At 56.2% G+C, this 14,119-nt stretch overlaps 1 protein-coding gene across 1 annotated transcript; it reads right to left on the minus strand.

Annotated features, from left to right (window-relative positions):
* Window positions 1–10: 10 nt before the first annotated feature.
* On the minus strand, window positions 11–13,680 carry NPDC1 (neural proliferation, differentiation and control 1). The gene is made up of 9 exons (XM_081967373.1): window positions 13,419–13,680; window positions 5,480–5,620; window positions 4,584–4,682; window positions 4,278–4,448; window positions 4,034–4,100; window positions 3,707–3,791; window positions 3,325–3,404; window positions 2,675–2,771; window positions 11–2,366 (listed from the first exon to the last, which is right to left on the minus strand). Exons 1-9 carry the CDS (start codon window positions 13,537–13,539, stop codon window positions 2,298–2,300), a joined length of 930 nt encoding a protein of 309 aa, XP_081823499.1. The 5' UTR covers window positions 13,540–13,680; the 3' UTR covers window positions 11–2,297.
* Window positions 13,681–14,119: the final 439 nt, after the last annotated feature.

A 14,119-nucleotide genomic window follows, 5' to 3' on the forward strand; every position in this document is an offset into this window, starting at 1 on the left:
ACCAAAGATCTAGCTTGAGAATTGGTAATTTAATAAAATGTATTAAACACAGTCCATAGAGGTCTGGAAACAAAAACAACAAAACAAGAAAGAAAAAATAAACTATCCCAGTGTGGCATTCTCTCCTCCCCCCACCCCCAGCCAACCCACCATCGCTTCTGGGGTCTAAGAGCTGGCCACTCTGGGGGCATCAACAGAGCCCCCCACCCGAGCAGGGTTGAAGGAGAAACTCTCCGCTCCCTCCCTCCCTATTAGCAACGGACACAGGCCAGGCGGCAGAGGAACATAGAGCTCCGGGTTCGGTTCTCTTTCCTTTGTGTGCAGCTTCCTCTTTGGAAAGAATACAAAAGTAAGGAGTAAACTACTCAGTGGGATAAGTGCAAAAGTGCTGTGCAAACTCAAAACAGGAGAATGAAAGCAGAGAGGGCCCTTCCCGCCCCCTTGGAAGCAGCCCTGATACTCTCCGTCCTTCTTCTCTGCTTAAAAAGATGGTCTCTCAGCCAGAGAAGCCCCCCTACCCCCAAAGACTCTTCTGATTCAGGTAGGGGAGCTCCAGCAGAGTGGCCCAGCCGATGGAGGCTTGGGGGGCCCCCTGGCTGCAGCTTCAGGCCCTTCAAGCCCAAGAAAACCCTCTTGAGACCCTGATGGTTAGGAGGGGGGCACCTTTGCACAAACTCATATGAGGAAGTGCGGTGGGTGGGTGGGGGGCTCCTGATGCAACTCTAATGCACCCCAAAGATGGTTTCTTGAGCATTTTGGCAAACTTCTCCAAAATAAAATACCCTCCCTCTGCCCTGAAAACTCACCCTACCTCACAAGGTGCCAACTTCCAAAGTTGCTTGTGAGTTGCATCGCAACCCCATAGTCCAATTGCATAAGCAAATTCCCCTTTTTCAAACTTCACTTATGCACCTGAGAAGGGAACCTTGTTTTCCTTGTATTGTTTTCCATCAAGTTTCTAGGCCTCACAGCAGGGGCAAGTAGAAATAGGCTACGGCTACCCAGGTGGTTCATGAATATCTTTGGATTTGCTAAGATGGGGGTAGGAATCAGCCTTGGTGGCTGTCTAGTACAACTCACCCTCTCCAACACTTCCCCCCTCCACACAATTCTTGGGGGAGATCAAACGCTTGGAACATCGTGTCTTCTGAAAGCAGGCAACACAGATGACCAGCAATCTCATTCTTCCTCCCTCAACACCCACCCCATTTAATTGCGGAATTCAGAACTACTTCAGAAACCTTCTGAACTCGGTATGAAGAAAATCAATCAACCTTCCAGATTTGATTGTAATTAAACAGAAAAGAAAACGTGGCTCAATGCCATCCCAGCTCTTGGTCGGTCAGTCTGGCAGACGGCTACGAATTTCTCGGAAATGCCCAATGAGTCAGAACAGAAGTCGCCTCCCTTCACGCCAGGCCGGGGCGAGGAGAGGGCATCACCCTGGCAGAACAGTGGGCACAGCCAGAGAGAGCTAAGGGGTGAAGGCTGCCTGGCCCCAGGGTCCCAATGGGAGAAGCTCCAGGGGTCACCCCGGCTCCCCCTCTCTGGACTGGTCACTCTGCAGACCTTAACGTTGTGGGGTAACATTCTTTCCCCTTGAAATTCTGAGAACTAAGATTTTGCCCACAAAGCCTTCAAATGAACCCTCGGCCGCCTCCAAATTCAGCTCCTTTGAGAAAGCACTAAAAACAGTGTGAAATGGATCAGGACGTTTACTACACCTGGGAGACGCACTTTTTCCAGCCTCAGTCTGCCTCCGCTTCCCACCTGTTGAATGGGCACATGGACCACTTTCCCAAGGCACCTCAACCGGCTGGGCGGGGAAGGGCCTGTCCGAAGACTTCCTCGCTCTTGAAGCTGCAGCTCCTTCCCTCCAAAGGGAGAAGCCTCGAGCATCAAGGGCTCCCCAGCCCCATTATTTTAACCTCGGGGGGGGGGCTGCAAAAAGAAGGAAAGAAGAGAGAAGCCCTCCCGCTCTGATTTTTGCAAGGCGGGTCTTGCCATGCCCAAGGCTGGCAGGGATCGTAGGGGAAGGAGGTGGCAAGCCAGGCCTCTGGGTGGGCCCCCCTTCTCTTCCCTCCCGAGTCCAGGCAGTCCACAAAGCCTCTTCGCCGACATCCGGGAGCCGGGCGGAAGAAGGGCCGGTGCAGGGGGGAACGCGAAGCCGAGCAGAAGCAGCGAGTTGCCAGAAGGCGGATTTATTTCAGCCAAGAATCTGCGGAGGAGGGCAGCGGAGGAGAGCCGTTGGTCAGGCAGCCCCCGGGCAGGTCCTGCGCACAGTCCAGAGTTCCCGGTCAAGGGTGCAGCTTTGGGGGCAGAGTGGAGTCGTCAAAAAGGGGGTTTTTCACTTCCATCTCTCCTGTCTGCAGCGGCCAGCAAGGAAGAACGAGAGAGACACCATAGTCACACACTCACTGCCTGGAGGAGTGGAATGGCACTGCCCAGCCCAGGGCAGGGAGGGAGCTTGGTGCTCTGGGCACTGGGGCCCCTGCAGGGCAGCCCCACAGCCCCTGAGAACCATGGCAGAGGAATGAACCCCCTTGAAGCCATTGCCCTGCCTGTCTCCCCGACCTGCTCCAGAGCTGGACCAACCCCAGAGATCTACTCTGCAGAAACAGGGCGAGGGGGCAGGGGGGCTCGGTGCCCCCTCCGCTCCTAAAGAGACACCTACCGGGGCCAGGCCAGGGCACTCGTAGACTGTGAAGTCACCATCTTCGTTCTCTTCATCTGAGGAGACGGATTCAGGAGCTTTGGCTTCCTCCTTATGCCTACAGATTTCCGGGGGAAGAGGGGCGAATGCAGTGAGATTCCCTGCCTCACCTGCCCCCTTAGGAACCCACTCCATGCCAAGCCAAGCAGCTGCCATTTTGGCGTCAAAACTTCCAGCCAAAGCTGAGGCAGAACTGAAAGCATTTCAATCCGTAGCCCTTTCTGTGACGTCCCTGGACACCCAGCCATGCCAGGCTCCCCATGTCAGACCAGAGCTCGTTCAGGGGGTGCCCCAAGAATAAAAGGGGTGAATGGGCAGAGGCCCTGCTGCTGCTTAGCTGTCAAATCCCTACCAGCTGGCTACCTCCTCCACATCTGGCTGCCAGAGGTTTGTTTCATCAAGGGGTTCCTAACCTAACCGACTCTTTTCAAGACTGCCAACCTGTTTAGAAGCCCCCGGCTGACAAGCAGCCTCGTGCCCCAACTAAGTGGAGACAGAAGCGGGCAGGGGTACCAGCCTTGCACAAAGGAGTCCCTGGCCTCCCACCCAGGTGGGTCACAGGAGAACCAGGAAGAGGGCAGAGGAGCCCATCACAGCAAGGAAAGACGCACTTTTCCATGGAAAGCATCTGCTGCTTCTGGTGCTGGTAGTGGTACATCTGGGCACTCTGTGCCAGCTTCCGATCGCCAGGCTGGAAGGAAAGAGTAAGAAGTGGGGACATCCACACTGCAGAGACTGTCATACCAGCAGAACAGGCATCACCAATACGGCACCTCCAAAGCAGCTGGCACCCAGAGGGGAGAGAAGGCCCTGGCCTGGGTGCCAGCGAGCCAGGCCCAACTGGGGCACAGAGAGATCCCTGCCACCAGCAGAGGCCAACAGGCAGCTCACAGAGAAGCCTGGCACAAAGCAACTCCAAAGAGCCAGGGCTGGCCGAAGAACTGGACACCAGCCACCTGGCACGCCATGCCAAGGGGCGCACAGGGCACTTACAGAGAGCTTGTCGTAGGAGGGGAGTTGGGGCAGGTTATTTGCTGGATAATCCGCTTTTCGGGCAAGCTGGATCTCCTTCTGTAACCTGGGGGGAGAGGAGGACGTCCATGAGGGAAGCAGCACAACAGCTGGCAGGGATGCCCCAAAGCCTACGGACCCTCAAGTACCCCCCTCTTATTCTGCTGCTGCCATGGAGGTTCCATTTGGAGGCAGCATGCAAGGGCTCTGGGGCGGATCTCAAGGCTGCCACTTCAAGGAAGTCAGTTGCCCCTCCCCCTTCAGCCCCAGCTCTGCCCCGGTGCCCGAGGGCAGCCCCAGAGGACTTACCTGCACCAGCAGATCGTTGCCACAACCAGAGCTGCCATACCGGCAGCTGTACAGACGACAATCAAGCCTGCAAGGGAGGACAAGGAAGACTTGGAGAGGGAAGGGCAGTCGAAGACCTCCCCCCACAAAGATAGACTGCCACTGAATATGGGATTACCAACGGCAGCCATCCCAAACCATCAGAACTGAGGACTAGCATCTTGAGGTTTTGCTCCCCCTATTCTTTTCTCGGGCGGAGGCTCACCGAGGACGAGGGCATCGTTGGAAGAGATGCGGGTCGACTCCACTGGGGGGTTGTGAACCGGCTTGGTGGTGGGCTGAGACGACGTGTCTGGCCGTCCCTGCCGGCCACCCTGTGAGGACTCTGCCTTCGATGCCCCGCTCCTCGATTGGGGGCCAGGGGGTGGCAGGGTCTCTGCATGAGAAAGAAGGGCCGATTGGCACAGAGAGACGAGGAAGAGGAAGGAGAGACACCCCCCCTTGCAAAATTAATGATGCCCCCTGCTCTACGCCAGGCAGGGGGAGCCTCCAGGGCCTGGGGCAGCCGTACCTTCCTGGCTGTGGGGCAGAGGCCCTCTCCCCTGCTTGGACAGCACATCCGACACCAAGTCAATCTCTTCTTCGAGGTTGGAAACAAGAGAGCTCTGCCCTGGAGAGGGAGGGAGGGAGGGGCCCACAGGAAGGACAGCCAGCAAAATGAGCAAAAATCACAAAACTGAACAATTTCAGCAAGCAGGGAAGATGTAGATTTAGAAATGGAGGCAAGTGCCTTGCACAGGGGCAGAGAAACCTCTGACCGTCCCAGTTTTTTGGGGAGGGGTCTTCATCGAGGGACCCCAAAGCCACTGAGAAAACCATCCCTTTGCAAGGGAGCCGTTTCATAACCCACCATCTGTCAGCCAAAGGAGCCGCTTGGCACCAAGTCACGCCAGAAGCGGCTTCCCCCTTGTGCCAGCTGCCAGTTCTGCTCTCCCTTCCCACACCATTCCTCGCCTTCTGAAGGCGGGCAGGCAGAACATGGGCAGCCTGCAGGGGAGGACTCTCCATGCCCTGCAGTCTATAGAACCACAGCATTGGGAGGGGCCTTAGAGGTCCACTAGTCCAGCCCTCTGCTCTAACCCTGGTTGAAAAGAGCCACCTTGGCCCCACTTTCTCTCTCGGGAAACACTCTGGCATATCAGACTGGGTCATATTTTAGTTTCTCTCTCTCTAAGGCTTCCAGGCATGGTGTGACTTCCTATCCCACCCCTGGAAAGGCTGAGGAAAGCCTGGCATGGACTCTCCTGGACCAGGGTCTACGGAGGAGTTGCTGCAATTCAGATAAGCCCCCCCCCCCACAGCATGTGACAAGGGGGCACCCCAGAGACCTTTCTCCTGCCAGGAAGGCGAAAGGGCAGGTGCAGGAGGGTCATCGGGAATCCTGGCCGAGCCCCCCTTCCCCCTTACCTTTGGGCGCTGGTGTCCCGGCCACGCATCTTCCCTTTCTGTCTTCTATGAACTGGGGGAGGCAGGGGCCACAGGTGTGGGACCCCAGGGGACACTCCTGTCGTCGCTGAAGGGTGCAGTCCAGGTGCCGAGGACACAGCTCTGCAGTTCCAAAGGCAGGAAATTTGCTCACTCCGAGATGAACGGCATTCGGCTGCCCCACCCGGCCAAGAGACCCAGATGGACGCCCTTCCTTATGAGCAGCCCCCAAACAGCCAGCACAAGGAGCACCACAAAGGGGCCGAATGACCTCTGGCTGTGACCAAGACTGTCCTCCACCAGCTTCCCCCGCACCAAGTGAGGGCTCCCTCCCTCCCTGCAAATTAGCTAACTTTGTGCTACAAAAAGAAAAATGTTGTGTTCTGACTGAGGATTCCCAAGAGCATGAAGCAAACTCCTTGCCCGACAAAAAGTTCTTTTATTAATTTCCCATGAATTCTGCTCATTCACATCCAGCAAAGTCTTTCAAGGGAGGATTTACAGTCACAGACCTTCTCTGGCTGGGAGAGCTGTCAGGCCGATATCTGTAAAACTTGGCAAGGAGTCTCGGAGAGTCAGAAACCAATGAAGGGAACTAATGGTCTCCTGCAAACTCCACTCCCCTTTCGCTCCTCTTTTATTTCCTCTGGGAGGGGCCATTCATCGTCCACCTGTGGCCTTACTCCCAAGTCGACCCCTCCTCTGTTCTTCTCCCCCACTGATGTCTGACTCTGAAGGCAGCTGATAACTGTCAGACGGCTCTGGCCCCCTCTCTGCCTCGGACACAGAGCCCTCATCTGAGCCTTCCCCAGACTCCAGGACTGGCCCAGGTTCTTCCCCAACCTCCTCACTCTCTGAATCGGCTGCCAGCTCCACTGGCCGCTGGCAGGCTACAACATGTTGAAGATTGCTTCTTTCCTACACGAAGGCCCCACCACCTGTTTGGATAGGGGCCACATGGGACTGCAGCTCTGCCCCCCCCCCTAAGACATTGCCCCCAGGCGTGTGCAAATTAGGCCCATGGCCTGGCCTCTTCCAGTCACCTCGGTCTGCAATTTGGAATCTCAGCCACCAGGTGGCACAATTCAAACCTCTCTCTTCATGCAGGCGCGGAGGAGTGTGCAGAATAATCCCTCCCCACCCAGAAAGTAAGCAAAAGTGAAGCGATAACCCAGGAGCAGAGAAGCAAAACAGGAGAGCAAAATGACTCAAGGCAACGACCGAGCAATCCAGCCCTCCAAAAAGCCCAATGCCAGGGAACCCGTTGGCTGCCCGTCAGATGCCAAGCAAGATGCCAAAGGTCCTTTGGAAGAGTCTGGCGATGGGGCCAACTCACCTGGGGCTCCCTCCCTCCCCATGGCCCCAGAGAGGCTGCCCAAAGAGGGCCCTCCGTGGATTTGGCAAAACCACACGGAAACAGTAGCTGAGGGGATGCCAGGGAAGGTTTGGGTTCAGGAGAGAAGAAGGAAAGGGCCGGATGTGCCTGCCTGCCATCTCAGGTCACCTGTTTCTGGTCAAGGAAACGGTGGCAAAGTTAGCGAACAGAGTCACTTTGTTTTTCTCCTTGCTCCGTTGGCACTTGGAGGAAAGGTGGGTCTCTGCCCAGTTCCTGCCCAGCCAGGATGGGGAAGCCGGACTGCTTGGCAGCAGCAAAGCTTGGCCTGCAGCAGCCAAACACGGAAACCCTAGAGCTCCACACAGTCGCTGGCTGTTCAAAGAAGCTTAGAAGAGGCAGAATGCACCAAAACTATCGGCTACACAAAGCCAAAATGGCAAAACAAGGAAACAAACAAGGTGGGGCTGAACAGAGACTATTTCAACCCCTGGCAGTGGGTCACCAGCCTTCTAAGGGTGGGGGGTTCTGGCCACCTTTAGGGGCAGGAGCAGAGACTAAGATGCCTCATCACCACCAGTGAGCCCCCAAAACTCCTTTTCCTACAAGGGGATGTGGCCCAACTCAAAAAGGAAGAGGCCCAAAGATCACACAGGGAGGCCAACCCATCCTGCCTCTTATCAGCCCAGGCACTGCCAGGGAGCGTCCCAGCCTTGCAAAGAAGAAAACCAAAGGCCTGCTTTTTGGAAATGGGAGAGGAGGAGGAGGAGGAGATTTCCCGACCCAACCTTCCCATTTGCACTCAGTTGCCCACCTTGGTGACCCCAAAGGAAGGACCCACAAAGTCATTTCATGGACTGGAAGATGAGACCTGGCTCTAAAAGGGATCCAGCCAATTTGGGGAGCTGTCCACCAGGAGCCGGTGCTGCCTTGGGCCTGGCTGAGACATTGAAAGAGGCAGGGACCCGGTCAAGCAGGGCTGGTTGGCAAGTGTTTGCCCCAAGCAGGCCAGGGAGTCCTCAGTCAAGTGCTCCCTGCTCCCTCCTGCTTCAAACATAAGGAACCCCAGAGAGGGAAGCAACCAAGGAGGGACCCCCCAAAACTCAGCAGGTCTGTGGAGAACTTACTGTAGGCCACAAAAGACCATCTATGGAGGCAGAGCCAACTGATTAAAAATGGCTGTAATAAAATGACTCCAGCCAACTGGCAGGCGAAGCAGGCAGAAGTCATCCCGGAAGGGGTGGGTGGGCATATTGTTTGTGGGGAGGAAAGCTATCCAAAATGAAACCCCTTCCCCCCCTTAAGAACAGGACAATCCTCTCTTCGGGGAAACACTTAAAATCTAGCCTTTGAAGTTGAGCTATTTTGAGGTGGCCCCACCCCCACGACAGTCGCCCAGGCTGAGCAAACAATTGCGCAGGGCAGCTCCTCCCCTCCCCCCAATCACAAAGGAGGCAATGTGGATGCCCAGAGAAACTCCCTTTCGGTCATCTCGACCGGAGGACAGCCTGCGATCAAAGAGCGAAAGGACCTTCACGTTCATTCATTCACCCGGGACATTTCTCGGGTGCCAATTACTCTTGGAAACTTCACATACCGCTTGCCATGTTCGCACAAGCCACCTTGTGCTCGGAAAGTTTTCCGACACAACCTCAAACTGCCACTGGTTGCCTCCAAAAGATAAGTCAGCTCAGGTCACCTCAGAGAAGGCCGAGTGCCCAGGATCATTTCTGCTGCTTTGTGCCAAGTGCCAGGTGACTATGCCAGCCAGAGGCCCCCCACTCTCTCCCCCCTGCAAAGATACACCCTCAGAGAGAGTTTTCCCACTGGCCAAAAACATGGGTCCCATCGTCTTAAAAAGGCAAACTGAAACAATTGCTTGCACATCAATCTCTTCACACCCTTTCCCTCCCTGCCCCCAGTTATGATTTTTATAGGTTTTTATCTCCTTGAAATGAGGAGATAAAAGCACCTAGAAAAATAAAACATGAAATATTATTTTTTACAGGGTGTGGGGTGTCAAACTGCAGAGGAAGGTCAGCCTCCCCGGGGTCTTTCCAGGCTCTTTTGCAAGGGGTGGGCAGGCAAAGGAGCCCCTCCGTCTGACCCAGGATGGATCCTCCTCCTTCTCCAGGAGCTGCCGAGTAGAAGCCTCTCCTTCTGGGTCATTCATCCCTGCTGCTCTCTGGGCTGGGCCAGCAGAAGGTTTCCTGCTTTCAGGCTGGCTGTCAACGTGGCAAAATGTCTCCCTGGAACACGAGAGCTCTGAATAATTGATGGCCACTCTGCCAGGCAGAGAGGGGGAAGAGAGGAAGGAAGGAAGGAAGGAAGGAAGGAAGGAAGGAAGGAAGGAAGGAAGGAAGGAAACACAAACTAACCTTCCAATAACCCAGCAGGTCTGGCTGCATTTTTAAGGGTTTAGAGACACAGAGTTCCAGGAAACTGCTGTGTGTATTAAGACGTTCTCTACCATTTGCACAAAGAGCCCCACAGCTTGTGAAGCCAACGCCTATCAGCAGAGATAGAGGCAACCTCACGTGACCTCTGCCTTCTTGGACAAGCTGGGTGGACACGCCAGTCGTTCAGGAGCAAGACCGGTTTCGCCCTTCATCGCTTGACTTCTCCCCATCTTCCACAGATGCTCCAGCCACCCACCACCATCTGCCTCGGCTGGTCTGCCTCCCTTAGCAAATTAAGCATCCTAGGCTGGGCCCCTATTCCTGGCTTTGTCCTTGAAGCCAAGATCAGACACAGCTAAGAGGATGTTGGTGGAAACAAGCCGAATTTCCACTCTAGATTAGAACTGGTTTCTGAAGCAGGGACAGGGACTTTCCGGGGGGTGGGGGAGGCGGGGAGGGAGGAGAATTGTTTAGTCTGCTTAAAGGATTATTCCAGAAGATCCGGTAACTACAGAGGGGGCAAGAAAGGCCTCCGTGTTGCCTGGTCTTCAGCATCCGTGTGCAAAAGAATAAAGTAAATAAAAACTTTGGGAAGAGACCTCTCTGCCTATTTAGGATTCTTTTGCATGGGGAGCTGCAGGGACCCCTAAATCCTTGCCAACAAACCTTTGGCGAGCAAAACATGTATTCTTTTAAATAAATGAACTCCCTGGCATTTGGGACCAAACCTATTTCTCTGTTTTATGCCCAGCCAGCAAACCAGGATGTGATGAAGAGAACAAGGCCACCATGCCTGATGTCTCTTCCCAGCTCAGTTGCTTCTTTGCCAGGCGAAAATCCCCCCCACCTCCAGGAAGAGGATGGGAGAGAGCTGGGTCACCCACAGTTCGCAAAAGGCAGAGAATTATCTGGCTCTGTTCATCCTGCAACACGCCTGGGAATCACAGCCGTCCCTTCATTTTAGTGTCTGGCATTTGGATAAATGTGCCAAAAATTACCGTAATGGACAGAGCGAGAAAAACAAAGCATGGAAAACATGACCAGTTCCAGCTCAGGATGAGTCCTAAGGTGGGAACCCCCCCCCCCTTTGCTGACCTTGGCTCCGTCTGAAGAGCATCAGCGATCCCTTCCTTTACCACACCGCTTCAGCCAGACTTGCTCATGTTTTTGGAAAAGTGTCCCGCCCACTCAAGGGCTCTTAGCCCAACAAAAGGCCCGGAGAAGAATGCCAACCTCTGGAACCCGGCCCCTGAAAAACAACAACACACCTCCCTTGTGTGCGAATCCTGTCAATCATCAGCAAGTGTGTGCGGGAATGTTTTCCCAGCCTGCAGACCTTTGACCTCCGGAGAAAAGATTTCAAGAAAAGCCGGTTTGTCGGCAGACACGGAAAGGCCGAAAGACAGAAGGAAACATCTGTCTGCTCTTTCTGTGTGCCGGAAAACTTTTCCCTTCTCACAGAGCACGAGGGAGACGCACCACAAATGGACAGGGGGGGTTCTGCACAGCCCTAGATGGCATGTGGGGCCCCTTGGCTATGGGTCAGGCAGGCTGGCTGGTCACAGATGGGGAGAGACATTGGGTTATGGGAATTATGTTTTCCCATAACTGTGGGAGCTTCACTCCTTCTCTCCACACCTGAAGAGCAGAGGGGGGAAGGAGGCCACCCAAGCCTAATCTAGGTCTCCTGGCACCCCCCCCCAACCATCACTGTGATCGGCTCTCTCCCAAACAGGGCACTCCGGAGACCCTAAGAATCTCCATGACACAATCTGTCAGGTGGGCTCCATCCCCTCCTGGGTCTCTTCCTTTCTCTTGGACAGCCATCCAAAACACAAGGAAGCCTTCTATATGTGCCAGAATTCAGATGCAACCCGGATGCTCAGGCCAGGAGGGTCTAGGAGAATTCGCCGCATGCATGGAAACATATTTCCGGACTCGGAATGGGACAACTTGCCAAGCCAATTGGCTGTGGCCAACTTGCCCCAGAACACGTCACTGTGGGACAAGAGTGACACTAACATCAAAGAAAATGGAGGGAGAGGATAATTGAAGGAAGGGTGCAAAAGGAGGGACAGAATTAAATGGAGATGGCAAAAATTGTAAATGTATTTGGAATAATGAAATAGAATTGTTAAATTGCCCTGCAGCGATTTGTCCCATGGTGAGGAGTTGTCCATGGGAAGTTGTCCATAGGGAATTGGCAAGTTGTCCCTTTCGGAGTCCAGGAGGATGTTTTCATGCACATCTGCAAGTTGGCCGTCTGATTATTCCAGGGCATCCATTATCAGTCTGGCCCTTGCAACGTCTGCTCAGAGCCTGGCTTCTCCCAGCCCCTCCGGCCCCTAACAGTGCAAGAGAAGAGAAGCAAAGGGGGGGGGGGAACAGGCCCTGAGATCTGCCTAGCAAAGGCAGCCAGCAGGTGCCCTGGGAGGTGGGAGGATGGGGAGTTCCGGCCTGCTGCCTACAGAAAAAAACACCCGTCATTCAAAGCCAGCCTGTCATTTCTGAGACTCGCTGGGGAAAATATCGACGTTCTCCGTGAGAAGCTGCCACACAGATCTCCACCTGTCCTACACGGATTGTCGTGCTGGTTGTGATTGCCTAGAACAGAGAGACGGTGCCTTGAAAGCCTGGCTCCCTTTCTCCAGAATGAGCGTTCTATGGGGCCGAGTCCCCCCTCCATGCCAAAGACCCCCCCTTGTTTTACACACCATCTGGGCATCTTCGGATCGATCCATTCAAGCTATTTGACTCTGCTTGCAAAGCTCCTGTGGAATAACATGCCGCCCCCTCCGCCAGGGGTGACTTTGCTCCAGCACTCAGCCAAAGCCCCTCCCACCCCAAACCATCTTCAGACCCCTGAGAGATCCGCTTTAGAGATCTTGGGAAAGCTGCCAGGCTCCTGTAACTGTCCCAGACGGCTTGAGGAGGCTCAGAGTCAAGACCAAATCAGAGAAGAACTAGCCAAAGAGAAAGAACCTCGATTTTTCCACCCAGGGAAAGGATCCTCTTTGGGACGGTCCCAAAACAGCCCCTTGGGCAGGGAAAGGGAGCGCTGGCCCAAACGGAAAGCAGCTGGAGAGGAAAAACATTTCCTGTCTCTAAGGCCGCTTCGGACAATGGACTGGACAGGAAAGAAGGCCCTGAATTGGCTGAATGGCCTCCAGGCTCCTTCAGGGCCAAGCTCTCTGGCCGACACCACCACCCCCAGCCTCACCCACGCCAGGGAGACCCTCGCAGGGCAGCGATTCCAAAACTCCCAGAGGAAGGTGAACAGCTTCTCTTGCTCTCAGCTTCTCCCAACTCTGCCACCCCCAAACTGCCAGCCCCCCAACAACAACGCTGGGGGAGAGAAGGGGCGATGGCTGAATCAGAGGAGCCTCACCCACCAGCTGCTCAAAGTGCCTCCAGTGGATCTCCCCCCGCCCCACATGCCATCCGTCTCATCCTTTACAAGACCCTCCCACACACAAACACAAGCAACTGCACCCCACTTTCCAGCCGTGGGGGCAGGGGGCAGAAAGGAGAAGCCCCGGCAAGGCTGCAAACCCTCCAGGCTGGCCCAGAGGAGCCCCTTCCGCCCCCTGGATTATTTTCCAGCAGAAACTCTCCAGAGAGTTGGAGGGGGGGGGGATTGAAAGTTGCCAAGAGCTTTCAGAAATGATGTCATGGGAAGAGGGGGGTGGGAGCTCTCTGGCAACTGGCAGGCTGACCACCTCTGAAGAGAGGCAAGGGGGCGGCCGCTGGAATAGCAAGGCAAGGCTGCTGGGGGCCAGGGAACCCCAAAGGCGTTTCAAAGGGCAACAACTGGCACGGAAGGAGCACTTGGAGGAAAAGGGGAGGGGGAAGAAGGACCCCAACAGATGGGGAGCCCCGTTTCAAGGCAAAAAGTTAGGGAAGCAGACCCCGCGGGATGAATAAAGGCGGGGAGGGGATGGGGGGGGGCTTTGGAAAGGGCAGCCTGCATGCTTTGGACTATAGTTCCCATCATCCCCACTTCAGGACGCCGGGGAGAGCCTGCAAGGGGAGGAGAGCCAGGAAACGGGCAGGACAGAGGAGCGGGGAGGCCGGAACCAGATGGCGGGGAGAGCCTGCGGGAGCGCCGCGCTTGAGCCTCCCCTTCTCCCCGGCGTCGGCTGGCTGGAGGCGATGGGAACCGTAACCGGGAAGGGCGGGGTGCGCTTACCGCCGTGGGTGGCCAGCAGTCCCCAGGCGCCGGGCGGCGGCAGGAGCAGCGGCAGGAGCAGCAGCAGCGGCAGCGGCGTCGGAGGGATCGGGCAGGGGCGGCGGCGGGCAGCGGCGCTCATCCTTCAGCGGCTGCCTCCTCGGGGGAGCATCTCAGCAGCAGCAGCAGCAGCAGCAGCGGCGCCGCGCAAGAGGAGGCGCCTGCCGGGTTGCGGCACCGGAGGCGAGCGAGGCGCTGGCGGAGCCGAGGCGGGGCGGGCGGCGGGGCGGCCAATGACGCCGCCCGCCCCGAGGCCGCCGCCCACCTGCCACACCGGCAGCAGGTGCGCAGGCTGCCCGAGCGCCGGGCCAGTGCGGCTGCGCGCGGCCCCCTTCAAACCAGGTTGCCTCCTGCTCTCTCGACGCCTTATCGCTTGCCGTTCAGCCTCCCCGGGAAGGGCTAATTCAGCACCCCGGACCCTCCTTCAGGCCAGCCCGGCTCCCCTGGGCGTGCAGGGGGAAGATTAGCCCGCAAGAAGCTCCGCCGGGCTTGGTGGGGGGCAGACTTGGGGAGCCCATGGAAACCACGGAGGGGCTTCCTGTACGCCCCGCTCCCCAAGGACTTCTCCCGGAGGGAGCTTCATCCAGGCGCCCGGCCGACGCCAACGCTGGCCTCCAGGGTCTGCTCCCCCGCTCCTCACTTTGTAAGAACGGGGCTCCGGA

This window comes from Natrix helvetica (genome assembly GCF_964273705.1).
Source record: "Natrix helvetica genome assembly, chromosome: 15".
Lineage (NCBI taxonomy): Eukaryota > Metazoa > Chordata > Lepidosauria > Squamata > Natricidae > Natrix > Natrix helvetica.